This window comes from Acanthochromis polyacanthus, chromosome 13 (genome assembly GCF_021347895.1).
Source record: "Acanthochromis polyacanthus isolate Apoly-LR-REF ecotype Palm Island chromosome 13, KAUST_Apoly_ChrSc, whole genome shotgun sequence".
Lineage (NCBI taxonomy): Eukaryota > Metazoa > Chordata > Actinopteri > Pomacentridae > Acanthochromis > Acanthochromis polyacanthus.
Window position 1 is genome coordinate 38,146,641 of NC_067125.1, and position 15,742 is coordinate 38,162,382.

At 40.3% G+C, this 15,742-nt stretch overlaps 1 protein-coding gene and 1 long non-coding RNA gene across 6 annotated transcripts; both read left to right on the plus strand.

The window, feature by feature from the left end:
- Positions 1-867: 867 nt before the first annotated feature.
- On the plus strand, positions 868-10,281 carry LOC110955821 (uncharacterized). Of its 5 annotated transcripts, none has more exons than XR_007946137.1 (3): positions 868-1,069; positions 4,765-4,955; positions 6,091-10,281. It is a non-coding gene; the product is annotated as an uncharacterized LOC110955821 (long non-coding RNA). The 5 variants fall into 5 exon arrangements; XR_002596011.2 differs by having other exon boundaries at positions 868-1,039; XR_002596012.2 differs by having other exon boundaries at positions 868-1,039; positions 4,768-4,955.
- A 150-nt stretch (positions 10,282-10,431) lies between these two features.
- Positions 10,432-14,500, plus strand: rnf26 (ring finger protein 26). The gene has a single exon (XM_022200954.2). The coding sequence runs from the start codon at positions 10,888-10,890 to the stop codon at positions 12,238-12,240; it is 1,353 nt and encodes a 450-aa protein (XP_022056646.2). The 5' UTR covers positions 10,432-10,887; the 3' UTR covers positions 12,241-14,500.
- The last annotated feature ends 1,242 nt before the right edge of the window (positions 14,501-15,742 follow it).

Consider the following 15,742-nt stretch of genomic DNA (forward strand, 5'->3'; position numbering starts at 1 on the left):
TTCTTGTTCAACATCATTGCCTGAGTTCACGAATGCTCTTCGAGATGAACGGCTAAAAATTCCAATAGACATGCTGTAAAATCTTATGGAAAACCTTCCTGAGAGTCCAAAGCTGCTGCAGCTGTAAAAGGGAGATGGGGATGGATTTAATATAGGATGTCCCAGGTGTCCCAAAACTTTTGTCCATTGAGTATCTTTGACATATCTGTGCTTTAAATTCTTGTCATTTATTGGCCAACATATGTACCAATATACTCCATTTCATTGTTAAACCTAATTTGCTGTGGCTCTAATTATGATGAATATTGTCTTAGTCACTGTTGTCAAGACAACCTAAAGTACTTCTACAAGGTGAAATCAGCTTAGACATTATACAACATCAAAATTAGAAGACTGTTTCAAACCAGGAACACAAATAAAGTGGAATCAGTCTAAAAAAAACACACACAGAAAAGAGTGCTGTAGACCTTAATCAGTCCAGATGATTTTGGAATGGTGGTGTTAAACATATTTCAGAGCATTGTTTGATTATCCAGAGCTGCAGATGTAAAAAAAAATCTCCAGGTTAACGCTGGTGTTTGGTACAATCACAATCAGAAGACCTGAGGGACTGATGTGTGATATAAACAATCCAGCACTTCCCCAGACTTTGCACAGACGGTGATAAAACCTCCGACTGTCAGTGCAGCTACAGCCGTCGTTTAATCCTAGTATTATTTGATCCCGTGTGAACTATCACAGCCTGTGCCGCTGGAAGCAGATCAAAGAATGGTGGGACGTGTCATGTACACTGATCTCTGTAACCTTCACTGCTGGAAAACACCGGCGTGTCTGCCATCTGTTGTGCCTGCCAAGTGCTCGCCTCAGGCTGCAGGTCAGAGCCAGATCGGAAGGAGCAGGCAGTAATACCAAACTGACCACCGCTAAGGAGTCGCAGCAGACACGAGCTCTGCTTCTGACAGCAAACAACTGGACAGTGACAGTCCTCAGGGGAGGAGACAGTTTTCCAGGAGGGCACTTCTGCTGGAGGCTTTTAAAGGTTTGATTTGTCTGGAAAGGAGGAAATACAGTAAGGACATTGTCCAGAGTGTAGCAGATAATGTACTTTATTTAATTCTGGTAGGATCAGAAGAGTTTGTGTGTAGTTTCTGCTTTATCATAAATTTTGGGTTTGATCTTGCTGTGCTCACATCCATCTCTCTGCTCTATGTCGAGCTGTGTTCTTTAGATATGTGTTTTATTTGTTTTTATTTGGTGGCAACTAAATAAAGAGGCCGTGAGAGAGCTTCAGGGAACTTTGTCTGCATATTTCTCTGCCAGACTCTTGCAGAGTAAATGTGAAAGGCCTCTGTGTGAGACTGTGCTGTATCAGGGAGGGTAATAATTGCAGGAATGGTGTAATCCCAGCATTAAAAAATGTCATGGGATTGTGCTGACATGACAACATACTATAGTGTACAGGTGAAGCTTCATTTTTACCTTTTTATTTCTAGTGGATTGTTGTTTTTCACCCAATTCTGTTTTGGTGAATCTAACTCATCACAGCAGTTTCATCATCAGAAGTTTGCCTGTTTCCTAACATCTGTCTCTGACCCTGCTGTGATGTTGTGTTGATTGGCTCTTGTGTTGAAGGAAACTCAACACAACATCCTCTCCGGATTGCTGTATCGCAGAGCGGGAAACAATCGTGATTGTTTGGCTTTTACAATGCGCTTTATACCAGATAAGTTCAATGTTGTTCAGTGGAGTTCCTGTGAAACATACATTAAAGACTTCTATGTAGCTCTAACGGTGTTTATCTAAAAATGACCAAGTAACCAACAGAAGACAGCAAGTGTTCAGTCAACGCATGCTGGATGCTATTTAAAAACTGATCATATGTTAAAGTAGAGGAGGGTGTAAACCACTTGTGTTGATGCTTTCATTTCCTTTACAGTGAAGCACAATCCTTATGGTTTGCATTGATAGTGGAAAACTAGCTGTTCTCAAAACAACCACATTGTTCTGCCACTCAAGGTCGGTAAGTTACAGCCATGGCCATAAGTTTGGACACAGCATGACTTACTATGTCTGTTTTGATGTCTATTACAGAACATAACTAATATTTTTTGACAGCACCAGTTTAATTAGTCAACAAATCAACAAGGGATATAATATTATCAATAAATTCCAACAACTGGAACAACTTTGTTCCCAAAACATAATATTAGAAGAAAATAACAAAAAAAAGCAGTACTTTCACAACCGAATTTGGTAAGAATAACAAAATGACACCAAACTCTTTTGATGTTTTTCTTAAATATGAAACTTAAAATAGTTCTCAGGAGTTGTGTACTGTATTGTAAGTGACAATTTTGTGGTATTTTCTAAGATTCACAAGCGTCATGGTACTTGTGTCCAAACTTATGGCCATGGCTGTATGACTGATTCTTCGGGGCTGCAAACTTGGGTGTGGCACAGAGAGTACAGTATATAAATAAACCTAAAGAAATTAGGGAATCCCCCCCCCCCCAAAAAAAAAAAATCCTTGTGGACAAATTGCAAGAATGTCCCCTTTTCACCCTTTATTTAATATGATACATCCTGGACAGGGCATTTGGGAATATCAGGGGGGCGTTGGGTTTGGGAATGAGGCAAACAGAAGCAGGAAAAGCAACGTCCCCTCCCCATCAAGTTCCCAGGGTCTGAAAGCCCCAAACAGTTTATATGAGTATGTTTCAACCTGCTGACAGGGGAAAACCTCCAGCTATAACTGTTACACTACCCCAATTAACCCTTTAAGCTGCAGTCAATTCCAGCCATTTTCAGTACAAAAAAATCGCTAATATTCTATTTGTAAATAAAAATATGATGAGAAATACAGGGAATATTGGACGCGCATCGCGAGGTGCATTTCCTTGAAAACGACCGATTCGTGGATTATATACCGACTTCAGGACATGTTTTGGACAAAATATTTTACTGGCTTGTGTCGTCTGGATGTAAAAGGTTGGATTATGGCCGTTTTTTGTGGAATATTTTCATCTGTGTGTAATAATGAACCCGCAAATGTGAGTCGCGCTGTGTACGTTGAAGCTGTGTATAGAGAACGGATGGATGGATATTCGTTTTTTGTCGGACAAATGTGTTTTTCTCACCCGCTGTGGTAATCACATCTGAAAGTGGTTTATACCGGCAGATTCATGAGAATCTAAGCTTTCCATCGGCGTATAATGTTTGTATAATCGCGTTTGCAGCCTTCTGACATTCTTTAAATTCCTATGCAAATTAGTAAGTGTACCGCCAGCGGGACACTGAAGTTTATCGGTCTGCTGCATCAGATACTCACCCTTACCTACCCTTGAGCTTTGCGTCTTTAAAAGGACTTGTCTGACATTCTCAGAAATAAATTTCAGCAGCTCACAGAACAAAAACTGAAAAAAGAGGAACAGGACTACTCTGGGTTTATCAAGGTCAAAAAAATCTGCCTACTAGGATATTAAACTTCCCTAATAGGATGCCAGGATTTTTTTGTTTAGTTGATACAAAAACTGTGAAAGTATTGCATTTGAGGTTTCCTGACTGTTAGTTGATCTAGAGTAAGCTGAAATTAAGACTTGAGTTACATAAACAAGTTAAATTTCTTCATTTGGCCAAGATAGCGGAGCAAGAACAGAAATGTGGGTGAAGTGATAAGGAAAATGTCATGCAGCAAGTTATCACAGCACAGCAGAATGGAAGGACGGCACATTTGTGGTAAAGTGGCATGTGACTTTAAATTTGGTGTCAGTAGTTTTTACATCTATGAAAAGTTTTTTTAAAGATAGCTTGATGGTTTTGTTAGTAGCGACGTTTTCTATTTCACTGTGGGAATTTGTGAGGACACTGCAACAAGTCACACACTCAAATGGTGACTCTAGATACAGCACCACAGATATTTTACAACTTAAATTTTGAATTTGTTTCCCTACTAGTCCCCTCTCTGCTCCGTGTAAACACAACCTGCAGTTCAGCTGAAATCTTCCTGAATCTTTGTCACATGAAGTTGAGTCCTTAATGAATTCACAGTCTCACTAAGGACTGCAGATTTTTTTGTTTTGTTTTGCAAATTTTTAATGAGACATGTAGAATTCAGTAGAATTTAAAGCATAGATTTGGCTATGTCTTCCAATGGAATGCAGCATTATGGATGAGTAGTTTAAGAACTGTCAAATAGTGGAAAATCTGGAGATTCTTACTGTAAAGCTTCTTGTTATGATTTATGTGTGTTTGGGCTGTTTCTTAAAGATCATGTTCTAAACCTGCTGGTGGGTTTTGGGGTTCAGAGGGTTAAACAAACAAGATTAAATCAGTAAATCCAGGAGATTTAGAGATGCTGATTTTCTTTTTCTCAGCCAGGTTTGCTGTTTCTCCTTTTTTTTTAATGCAAAGACAAGTTATGAGGCCAACCTGCAGCAGAAGATTCACACTCAACCTACAGAGAAAAGAGAGATGTTAGATCTATGAAAATAAATGTGTTTCTAAAAATGTCAAATAATGTCTTTAAGTAGGACTAGCTGCTGCACACAAAATGTATAATGTTTAAACACGTATTTCATTTAGTTATATCCCTCTGGCTCATCAGATGATTACCTTTATCTCTAACTGCAGCATTCACACTTAGCTGAATCCTTGAACCCGGCTCCTTTAAGATTTCCACTCCTGACTGGACTGTCCCTACCGTGCACCCCCGTATGTGCCATTCCTCTGTGATTGATGATTACACACGACTTCTGTTTATCTCAGCAGGGCTCACTGTGCTGTGCTCATGGGCTAAGGAAAGCCTGAAGGAAGGAAAGAGAGGAAAAGAAGTCATTCTTTCCGAGCCACTGAAGCCAGACCCAGGACCAAGTTGTTTTGGGGGTAGTCCGCCCGGCATGAGAGGCATCTATTGTCCGAGCTACTCCAGAGGACGGGGGGCTTTACAGTGGACACTGGTATGGCGAGAGGGCTCGGGGAAAGAGTGGGAGAGAAATTTGAATTTCTGCTTAACTCCGTCACAACAGCAGGGATTGTGACAAAGAGACACTTTGATAACTTCATGAGCTAAGAATTAAACACTGCTTCTCCATGGTGATTATGTTTAATAGTGGCATTAATCACAATAAATCCACCCACTGACATGTTTCTTCAGTGTTTCAGCATGGGAACATGTTGGTATGAAGAAGAAGAGAGATTTAGGAAGCAAGAAAATGTTAATGATTTCAGTTTATCATCTCTTGGGGCAATCTGGAACTGAAGGAAGATCCAGTTACTGAGAATTAACATCTGCTTATGCTGCAAAGAATCCCAAACTGATCAAATAATTTCTGTTAACAAAAACCAATGCAGAGAATATTTCAACCTGTTTCAAACAGAATACACTTGTTGTAGAACAGCTGCTGTACAAAGTGACACAGATCCAAAAAAAAAGTCGGTTTGCAGTGTAATTTTCATTCCTTAAAACTTTTGATCTCTTCTCTTCTGTTTTGCATCTGGTTTCCTCTAATGGAGAAGAACTTTATAAGGGTGCTGGTGATTCATGATCAATCAGTTTAGAAAGTAGCTTAATGACTCCACTGTTCAACAACTGATCGATTGTATTATTCTAGTTTTCATAATTTATATTTCAGAGGATGAAGTAGAAGAAGCATTAGCAACATTGGATGTTTCCAGCTTCAGTCAATGCAGTCCATACTGTTCTTTGTTTCCCCTAACTGGTAAATTTAGTTACATTAAACATAATCTGAAATCATTTTCCATCACTGCTTATGTTTTTTGGGTTTTCAAATGGTAGAAACAGTTTTTCTCTTATTGCTGTGGATTCTGGGAAACGGTGATGGACATTTGTCATTATTTTGTGATGTATTGTGAACAAACAAATAAATCAATTAACTAAGAAAACAACAAACAGATAAAATGACAATGAATATTATTAGTTGCAGATGTATTTGCTATAAATTTTGGGAGCGTTTTTAGTTGATGGATGACATCTGGTGATGTGATCTGTCTGTTTGACACTTCAACTAATCAATCTAATGACTGTAAAATATTAAAAGATTTATTTGTAATAAAAAGAAACATCAATTTCAGGACTACACAAAGGATCTTCTGGAGCAGATGCAGACTAATGAGTCATGAAGCAGGAAGCTACAACTGCTGCTTGTAAAGCGATAGACATCCTGCAGATGCCCCGACGGAGGTCCTGAGAAGACAACTCAAAGACCAGGAATGTTACACTGAGGGACGTCCACCATCTTAGTCATCCTATTCATATCTCTCTAAGTCACACGAGGAAAATCATCACTGACTCTTTTATCTCACCTTCTTTCTCAGAGCTCCCTCGCCGCCTCGCTCGCCCTCTCAGCGAGCAGCAGAGGCCCACAGGCTCGAGGCGGAGGTTTACTGAGGAATGCAGGGTCTGGCTCCGGGTCTCGACCAGTCTGCACTCCAGTGATTTCTACTGTTTGGAGTTTGTGTTTTCCCAGAGAAGCTTCTAGTCTGCCGCATACCCTCTGTCCTCTCTCTAAAACACACACACACGCACACACACAGATGTATTCTGAATGCAAATTTATGTGGGTCTAGTGTACTGGCTGGCAGCCAAAGTCATCACTGATGCAAGGGATTTGAACTCTAAGTCCCAAAATAAACTACAAAAATCTGGGAACACGACGTTAAAGATGAAGTCACAGCCGCAATGACAGATCTTTAAGATTGTGGAGAAAGCAGTCGCTGCAAATGCTGGTGGAACACAAAGATTAGTCTAAAAACTATCTGGGAAACACCTGTGTGCTGGAGTTTGTCTCCTAAAATGAACCTCAGACCATTTAAAGACATCATGTTGTATGTTCTATAATCTGCAGAAACTTGAATGTAGTTCACACCTGATCAAACAGGAATCTGAATGCAATGTGCAAAACGACATTTTAATCAGAACTGAAGAAGCCTCTTGGATGAGAGGTGAAACGTCTTCAAGAACCTACAAGAGAAGTCTGGTTGATTTTTACTGAAGCTCCTATGATTACATTTTAATCCACTACAATTGTGATTATGTCCGTATTGGTGCTCATGATTTACATCCATTGCAAGCGAAGTAGTCAGCCTCCTTTTTAATGTAGTGAGCTTTACAGTGAGGTTATAGAGGTTAAAGTAGCACATCAAGCACAATTTCAATGCAAGCAAACAAGTTGGGTTATGGTCAGGGTTTGTGAAAAAAAATTTCGCTTTCAGAAGAAAGATGAAAAGACAAAAACTCAAGGCAGTCTGGTAAATAGAAGGTCAGCAGATGGTTGGCCAACTTTCAAAGACTGAAAACAAGGTGAAACAGCTGGTTTTGTTTTGTTCAGATGAATTAAAATCTGCTTACTTGCACCACTGGAGCTCATATATGATGTGCTGCATCTTGTTTCTTTAAGCAGTGTAAAATCTGACGTGCAAAACCAATAATTTTCCATTTTAGAGGGGGTAAAGTGCCAGAACATCTCTGCTCCAGAATATCAGGCTATTCTTTTAAATATACTCTTGCAATATGGAGATATATTGGAAATATCACAATAATTGGACCAAAGAAAATTATCCAGGGATTTAATGTAATCTAAAGTTTGAAGAAAATTGGTGCAACAGAGTGATATTTCTGTTAAAAAATTTAACTTTACATAAGAGATATTCCACAAAGTATAGCTGTTAAACAGAGTAAAAGTGTTGTTAAGAGTTATTTTTGGCTGAGAACAGACAAAGAGGCGGATGTTCTCAGAAGTTCCTTGCAGGGTCGAGTTCCCAGTGGGTGAGAAGCCCTAATTGGTGTAAATTAGTCATCTGTGGACCCTCGGCTCTTTGTAGGAAAGACGTCAATGAGTTGGTTTGTCTTCTTGTCTCCGGCTCATCCTGTAAGATCCTCTAGTTTCCCATGTTGCTGCCCTTGTATGATTTTTTTTTCAATCTGCCTTTCCTATTTGACATATTTAGTTTACTTTAACGACACAGTTCTGAAGGGACGGTTTTCAGGTGTGAGTTCAAGACTGACTGCAGAATTTGTCTTCACTGACGTTGTTGAAACCTTGACTTGGGATCTACGGCTGCTGGTTGGTCATTCTGTTGAATGAATCTAACATCAAGACTGCTGACAAATAAGAAGTCATCAGTAAGTAGTGTCTGTTAAGGAAACGTATAGAAAGGTTGCAGAAGATAAAAGGAGACCTCTTGAAGCCTCCTGTGTTTTACAGAGGAAGGATTTGGTTGATCAGAAAACAAACAGAGGAAGCTGACTGCTAGCCTGCTATTGGACCAGAGGGAAGGTTAGCTACCATAAAAGGAGCAGGTCTAGTAGCCAGAGACAAAGTAATGCACAAGACCTTTTATAGCTCCTTGCACTGCCCCTATGTATCCCTGCTGCATCATTAAATGCTTAAACAAATGCTGTTTGTCAAGCATCCAAAGGTTCAGAACAGGATTTCCCATGATCATATCAGAGTTTCCCCTCTGCAAGAGAAAGAGGCCGAGCACCGAGCAACTCAGATGGGGAGGATGAGGCACAAGGTGAGGAAGGAAATGCTGTTGATATTGTTCAGGATTGCAGAGCTTTTGTGTTTCATTGTCACTGAAGTAGCTGATGTAATGGGAGAGTACATCTCAACAAGTGAGACTGTGTTAATGTAAATGGAATGGGCGAAGGAAATTGGAAAACCTGGCATGAAAGGTCAAAATACTGAAATTGATGAGAGTGGTCACCATTTTCACTTCACTGTACACACACACACACACACACACACACACACACACACACACACACACACACACACACACACACACACACACACACACACACACACACACTTCAGAGGGGACATACTACTTGTACATTTTGCTTTTTGTGCCCAAAAGGGAGACGGCACACCCCCCACAATGGGACTGTGCAAGTACAGCAAGTACACACACAGAAACAGACACACACATGGAGACAGAGGGAGTTTAGAAAACCACAAAAAAAATGTAATTTATTGCCTGAGGAGATTTTAAAATACTGCATAAACAAACAATAAGTTCTTTGAAAAATTATAAACAGAAAAATAGTGAGCAGTGTGGGACACACAATGTGCCAACTGCTGATGTGAATGTGGTCATTATCATTCATCATATAAATATTTATTATTAAACTGCATCAGCATTGCTTGTTTGTAAAACACTGAATGGTCTGCCTCCTGTCTATGTATATCTCTGGTCTGTTAACGTCTCATGATTGTTGTTTGATATCCTCTTCTAGGGCCCCATTAATGGTTCCTAATTCTCAGCTTTCCCATTTTCAACAGTATTCAGGTCTAAACAAAGTCAAATAGGATGTCTGGAGATCCCAGGCCTTAGCTATAATAATTATTATGAAATAAAATGTATTGTGTCATTTTTTTTGGAAGCGTTGTAATCCTTAATATTTAAATTATTCAGGCAAATTCACTCCATAGATAACACGGTGGAGTGTCAACCTACTTTTTTTCTGCTGGAAAGGATTTTGGTGTAACAGCTATGGCTTTAAATGTGCTATAAACACAAGGGTAACTTTATTTGACAATATAAATTATTGTTTATTAGTAGCAGTAGTAGTAGATGTACTCATAGTCGTACTATACTGAGTAATAGTATTCACTATCATGAATTTAAGTTATATTTAAGCAAAATTTATCCTGTATGAATTAATTGCAGTTACATTATTATATTTTTTGAAGACAGAATAAAAAAGAAGACAGCAAAGAGTGAGGGGTGATTTAAAATATAAAAATATTAAGGAAGATTCTTCCAAAACCGTGGATATCATGGTCAGGTTTGTTAAGCACATTTAAAAAATGTTACTCATTTATTGATCTTGAATGATCAAGAAAATTCAGCACTTTTATAAATGACTGTAAAACTGTCATTTTTATCTATCCAATGTCTGGCAAGTAACAGATTCTGCTCGGAAAAAGACGCCCAGCATATACGAGGGGATGTCAAAGGTTGAGGGACACATAAATAAAACATTACTAAATATGACAAATATTTAGTAATAGGCTATTATTGTACATATATGACAACAACTCAAATTATATTTTTTGAAAAAATATATATTTTTGCTACTTTCTTGTTCTTTTATCATTTTGTTGATTTTTTTAAAATTTTGCTAAATACATTGCACTATTTATTTAATTATTTGTTTGTTTGTTTGTTTGTTTGTTTTTAATTACATTTCCCTTGATGCTTTGGGGGCAGTATTGGTAAAATGATATTCTGCCAATAAACAACGTAGAATATAAATTTAATAGTTTAATTTGATTTGATTTATTCTACGTGCATTTATATTATATTTTATATCATTTTATATTGATTTCATGAACAGTATTGTTTTATGTATTTTAAACATGACTCATTAACGGTTCCTCGGTGTTTGAACTTACCGGAAGGAGGTGGGAGGTCAGCTGACTCGACCAAAACAAATATGGCGGCTGCAGTCGCGACGGTAAACACAGCGAGGCATTTTGCCTTCTTTTCTTTGATTTTCCTTCCGGCATTTTGCAGATTACTCGTTTTGTAAAGTTACGGTTTAACTAGTGGACTGTTGCTAGGAATTATATTAACGGACAACAACCGTGAATCCCGCAAAATAAGCGGAAGTACCTGCCTCTCGTTTAAAACCAAACATCCGCCTCTGTAACGTGTGTTTATGATGCGTCTGTCGTCGACGCAGCGACACGAGGATGATAAAACATGAGGGAAATACATTAATGTAAGGCAGCTGTGCCAGTTGAAGAGGTAACGCTGTGAACAAGATGTAACGTCTCTCACGCTGAACTAAAAAACAAGAGATGGACTTGAAGGTGGGAACAACCTGAGAGGTAAACAGGGGAAAGTTACGGATATTTGATGATGGGTTTGGTGAACTTTGTTATCTCCACTTTCGGAAAATGCCTGGACGCTGTGTGTTTACTGCTGGACCTGAACTTTGTCATCGTCCACACCGTGGTGCGGACTCTCCTGGGGGTTATCTCCTTCATAAACAACCTGCCCACCCTCCTCCTCACCTCGGTGCTGGAGTTGGGGAACTTCATCCTGTTTTGCGGCATGTCCATGGCGGAGGCAACATCAGACCTGGCCCACAGTACAGTCGCCATGCTGGGGAGCCTGGTGCTGGCCCTGGAGGGGCTGCTGGAGAGCCTGAAGATGATGGGTTACCTGTCCATGCACGTCCTGCTGCGGGGGAAGGAGCACCTTTGTCGAGGGCTGCTGTCAGTGCTGGAGGGCTGCGGCATCGCTGTCAGCCTGGTGGTGTATTTCGCCAACACTGTGGTAAACTTTGCACTCATTGCCACCCAGAACATCTACCTGGCGGTGCTCAGCGTGTGGCAGACAGTGTCCAGCCCGCTGCAGAAGGTGCTTGAGCTGGCGCTGACCTCCTTCACTTTTCTGTACAGCAGCCTGGTGGGTACGTCAGCTTTCCTGTGGTCACCCTGTAAACTGGTGTTGGACTTCCTGGTGTCACTGGTGCACATATTCATCAGCATCTTCATCCTGAACATCTACGGCCTTCTGCTCACTGTCGCTATCGCTCTGACGACCACCGCCTACCTGAACCCAGGACTGACCCGACAGGCAGCTGCTCGAATTATGGGTTACATTAACTCCTTTCCAGTACTGCGCAGGCTGTATGTGGCTCTGCACCGCCTCCCTTCAGACTTGTGGCACATCCCACGTTTTGTACTCATTAACGTGCAGCACCTGCAAAGGATACTCCATCACCTCTACCTACTGGAGAGAGGACTTTGGCAGCAGCTTTCTCGACACAGCAGCCAGCTGGGCCTCACACTGCGGGCGCAGCTCCACAGGGACAACAACAACAGAGTGCGAGGCGACGGTGATCCTGGAGAGGAGAGGCGGGACCCACCAGATGGAAGGGCAGGAGATGGAGCCCAGCAAGAGCTGTTGGATTTAGTTTTGCCCTCATCCAGTACAGACAGACCGCTAAAGAAGCAGTCAGCTTCAGGCAAAGACGGTAAACCTCTGCCTGCCGAGAATCTGCTGACTCTACTGAAGGAGCAGGAGGACAGGAAGAAGTGTGTGATCTGCCAGGATTGTATTAAGACGGTGGTGCTGCTGCCATGCAGACACCTCTGCTTGTGTAGAGACTGTACAAACATCCTCCTGAGGCAGCCCATCTACCAACAGAACTGCCCACTCTGTCGTCATATGATCCTCAACACCATGGACGTGTATCTATGAGGGACCGACAGAAGCAGGTCTAAGGAGCCTCACAGCTTATCAGTATATACAGTGTTTACCACCACTGAAATCATATTGAAGTACTTGGGATGTGTTTACTAAGTCATGTAAAAAATAAGCGTAGTGATACTTTATTTGCTGTTACATGTCAAGACCAAAAATAGCAACGCTCCTCTTCTGACTTCAGCATTCAGCCTCAAACCTTTCCATTCCTACTGAAGCTGGCGGTTTCATAAATATGTTGTTTTATTTTTAAAACGCTTTTTCCCTGCAACAGCTGAGCTCTGGGTTTTTTAAAAAAAATATTAATGAAAAAGTGGTGAATATTGGAAACTACTGCACTTTGACTAGACACGTGTTAACAAACTAAAACGTAAAGTGGAACAAAGATAGATATGTAGATCTCATAGACTTTGGTTTCAGCTTTGTGTCCTCTGAGTGCAGTAGAGCAAAACAAAAGAAAGCACATGCTATGTCTCAATTCCTTATTATATACTAACTGTATACACTATATGCTACACACTAATGTTTTTTACCGGTTTTGCAGTTAGTGTGCATCGATCAGCCACAACATTAAAACCACTGACAGTTCTATAACATCTGGTATCTCATGATTTTGCAATGTTCTGCTTGGAAAACTGAAGTCCAGGCATTCATGTGGATGCTTCTTTGACACACGCCACCAACCTGAACATTGTTTCCCCCAGCATTGTAGACCCTGTTCCCAAACTCATAGATCTAAATCCAGCTGAGTGTCAGTGGGATGCACCAGAGCTCACCCAATCCCCAGAGGCTCCATTCTACAACCCACTGGACCCAAATTACTCTGCCAACATCCAGGTGCCAAACAACACAGGCCACCTGCACAGGTCCTGATTCCATGCCTAGACTGGACTCAATTCAAGGGGAGACATAAAACAGTAGACGGGTGGTTTGCATGTTGTGGCTCATCTGTGTGTGTGTTTTGTTTTTTGTTTTTTTGTTTTTTTGTTCAAAAATGGAACTAAACTTTTTCACCGCCAACCCGAACAGTTCTTGCCTTTACTTTAAGAATTACATTGTGGGAAAATAGTTACTAGTTAGTTAATAGGACAGTTGTTTTTTTGCTTTCTAGTATGCTCAAATCCTGTTTTGAAATATGGATTAAGACTAAGATCCACCTGGTCAAATATTCCAGTCTTGCCACGTTGAGTTTCAGGTGTCTTAGCCCTGGTAATCCGTTGGTATCCCTTATGCTGAAATGTTTACCACCGCTAATGTCTTAAAACGTGCTTGTAGCGGGCCATGCTGTGAAGGAGGAGCGCTCACACTGTGCTTTACTGCATGAGTATAACGATGATTCCACACATGCTGTATGTATGAACGCTGTACCTATCTAAGCGTATTCCAGCTTCCACCAGTTCAATCTCTGTCTGTAAATGATGACCACTTTCATTTTGGCTGCGTTTTCACTTTTTGCATAAAACCCTGTGTACAGAGTAACACAGATTTTGGGTATGTGAGGAAAGTGATGTATGGTTTTCCAGTCAGCCTTTGTTACTTTAATTTGTTCTATTGATAGGGCTTTTCCAGTCTTCCACCAGAGGTGTGTTACTGCCACCACCAACAAATAATCCATAAATGGTTTTCCCTTTCTTTTGACATTGTAATAGAACTGATTTCTGTTGCATAAAAGGACCATAAACTAATAAGGCTTTACAATTTAATTTGCTTTTGTTTCTCATATGTTGCTGTCTAAGCCAAGGTGTTAATATTGATCTGTGTTTAAAGTTTACAGGGCATTTTTGTGACACCACTTAATGTGTCATTATTATTGATGATGGATGATGTGGAGTCTGATTTAGGGAAAAGAAAGTGCCATCTGTTATATGGATGCATATAAAAGCTTTTCCCCCCCATTTAAATAACTTTGTACGATTAGAGGACATTTTTGTGACTGCAGTTATGCCATGTAATATCAAATACTGACATTGTGTTACCCAGACGTTGTTTATGGAAGTGGTCTGAATGTCAGTTTTTGAAGTTTGTCGATGGATGATTTCTTCACTACAGACTCCTCCCCTCAGGTATTTCTAAAACACCTATGGCGCTCCTAACTAAAAGTTGCAGTGGACTGAAAACAGCTCACGTGACCATCATCTGTGAACAGTGAGGGACAATGTGATTTGAAGACGTGAATGTAAGTTGTGTTTTATAAAATGCAATGGCTGCCACACAGCTGGCAAATCTTCTGTTCGTAATAAAACAACAATCACTGAAACTGTCTTGGGACCTTTTTAATCAGCCCAACACACTTCTGTTAAATGTTCTCAGCCACACACAGACACTGAAAACTCATTTCTTTGGGCTGTAACGAACGATTAACCTACAAATATTTTCATGTATAATCAATCATTTTTCTAGTCTATACAGTAGAATGTCAGACAAAAGTGAGCACCACCAGAGGTCACACAAGCTGATGAGCTTTGTCCTATAGCAATGAGAAAAACAGAAAAACATTTCCGTCTGAAAAGCTCAGATTAGAGACATGAAGGTAGTTGGTGCGAGAGAAGAGGATGCAGAAGACAGGGTTAGATGGAGGCAATTGATTCACTGTGGCGACCCCGAAGGGAAAAGAAGAGATTTTTGGCTTAAAAATTATTTAGCAATTATCAACATAGTTGTCACTTAAATTTCATTTAATCCATTAGTTAATAGAACAATAGTTTCAACTTTCAAGCTTAGTTTACACCCGAGTAGTAAATCAAAAGTACAAATCTGTAACATCAGCAGCATTAGTAACCCAGCAGCTGCTTGTGCAGTCTGGACAGGTCAGTCAGTTCATCACAGCGATGCACGCTCAGACACACAGCCAGCGTAGAATCACCAGTTACTCTACTATGAATGTTTTTAGATTGGAGCAACTGGAGAAAACCAACACAGGTACACAAAATCTGCACTGAAAGGCTTCAACCAGCCGACTCAAACTTTCCTCACCGTGAGGCAGCTGTGCTAAAAACTGCATCAGAAAGAAAATTACAGAAAATATAGCTTTTTGAAAATCCTCAAGTGTTTGGTGAAAAGAAACACAAGTGGTATTTAAAAATTTCTGCTGATTTCCGCAACTTCCTCATCGTCCTTCTGTGCAGTTTCCTCAGTCAGCAAGAAGAAACCAAAACCTGTCAACTTGTGGAGTGAAGCTTTCTGTATCATTATCCTTCCTTAGAATATTTTTGGGGGTTTGAACACGTATGGCTGAACTACTCCAATATTACAACCTGCCATTGTGTAGTGTTGAGTAGTTTTACATTGTCAGAAGTGAACTGGTGTGATTGAGCTGCAGCAAATAGTGGAAGTGTTTGTAGAGATAAAAAGACAAAAACTATGTAGATTAGTACATTCTGGAAAAAAAGCAGCAGTTGAGAGTTATACTGTGGCCATTTTGAAGACAGAAGGGAATTATTTTCGTGACAAAAGCTTCAAATATGAGCAAATTTGCGTGTTTAACCAATTGTTATGATCC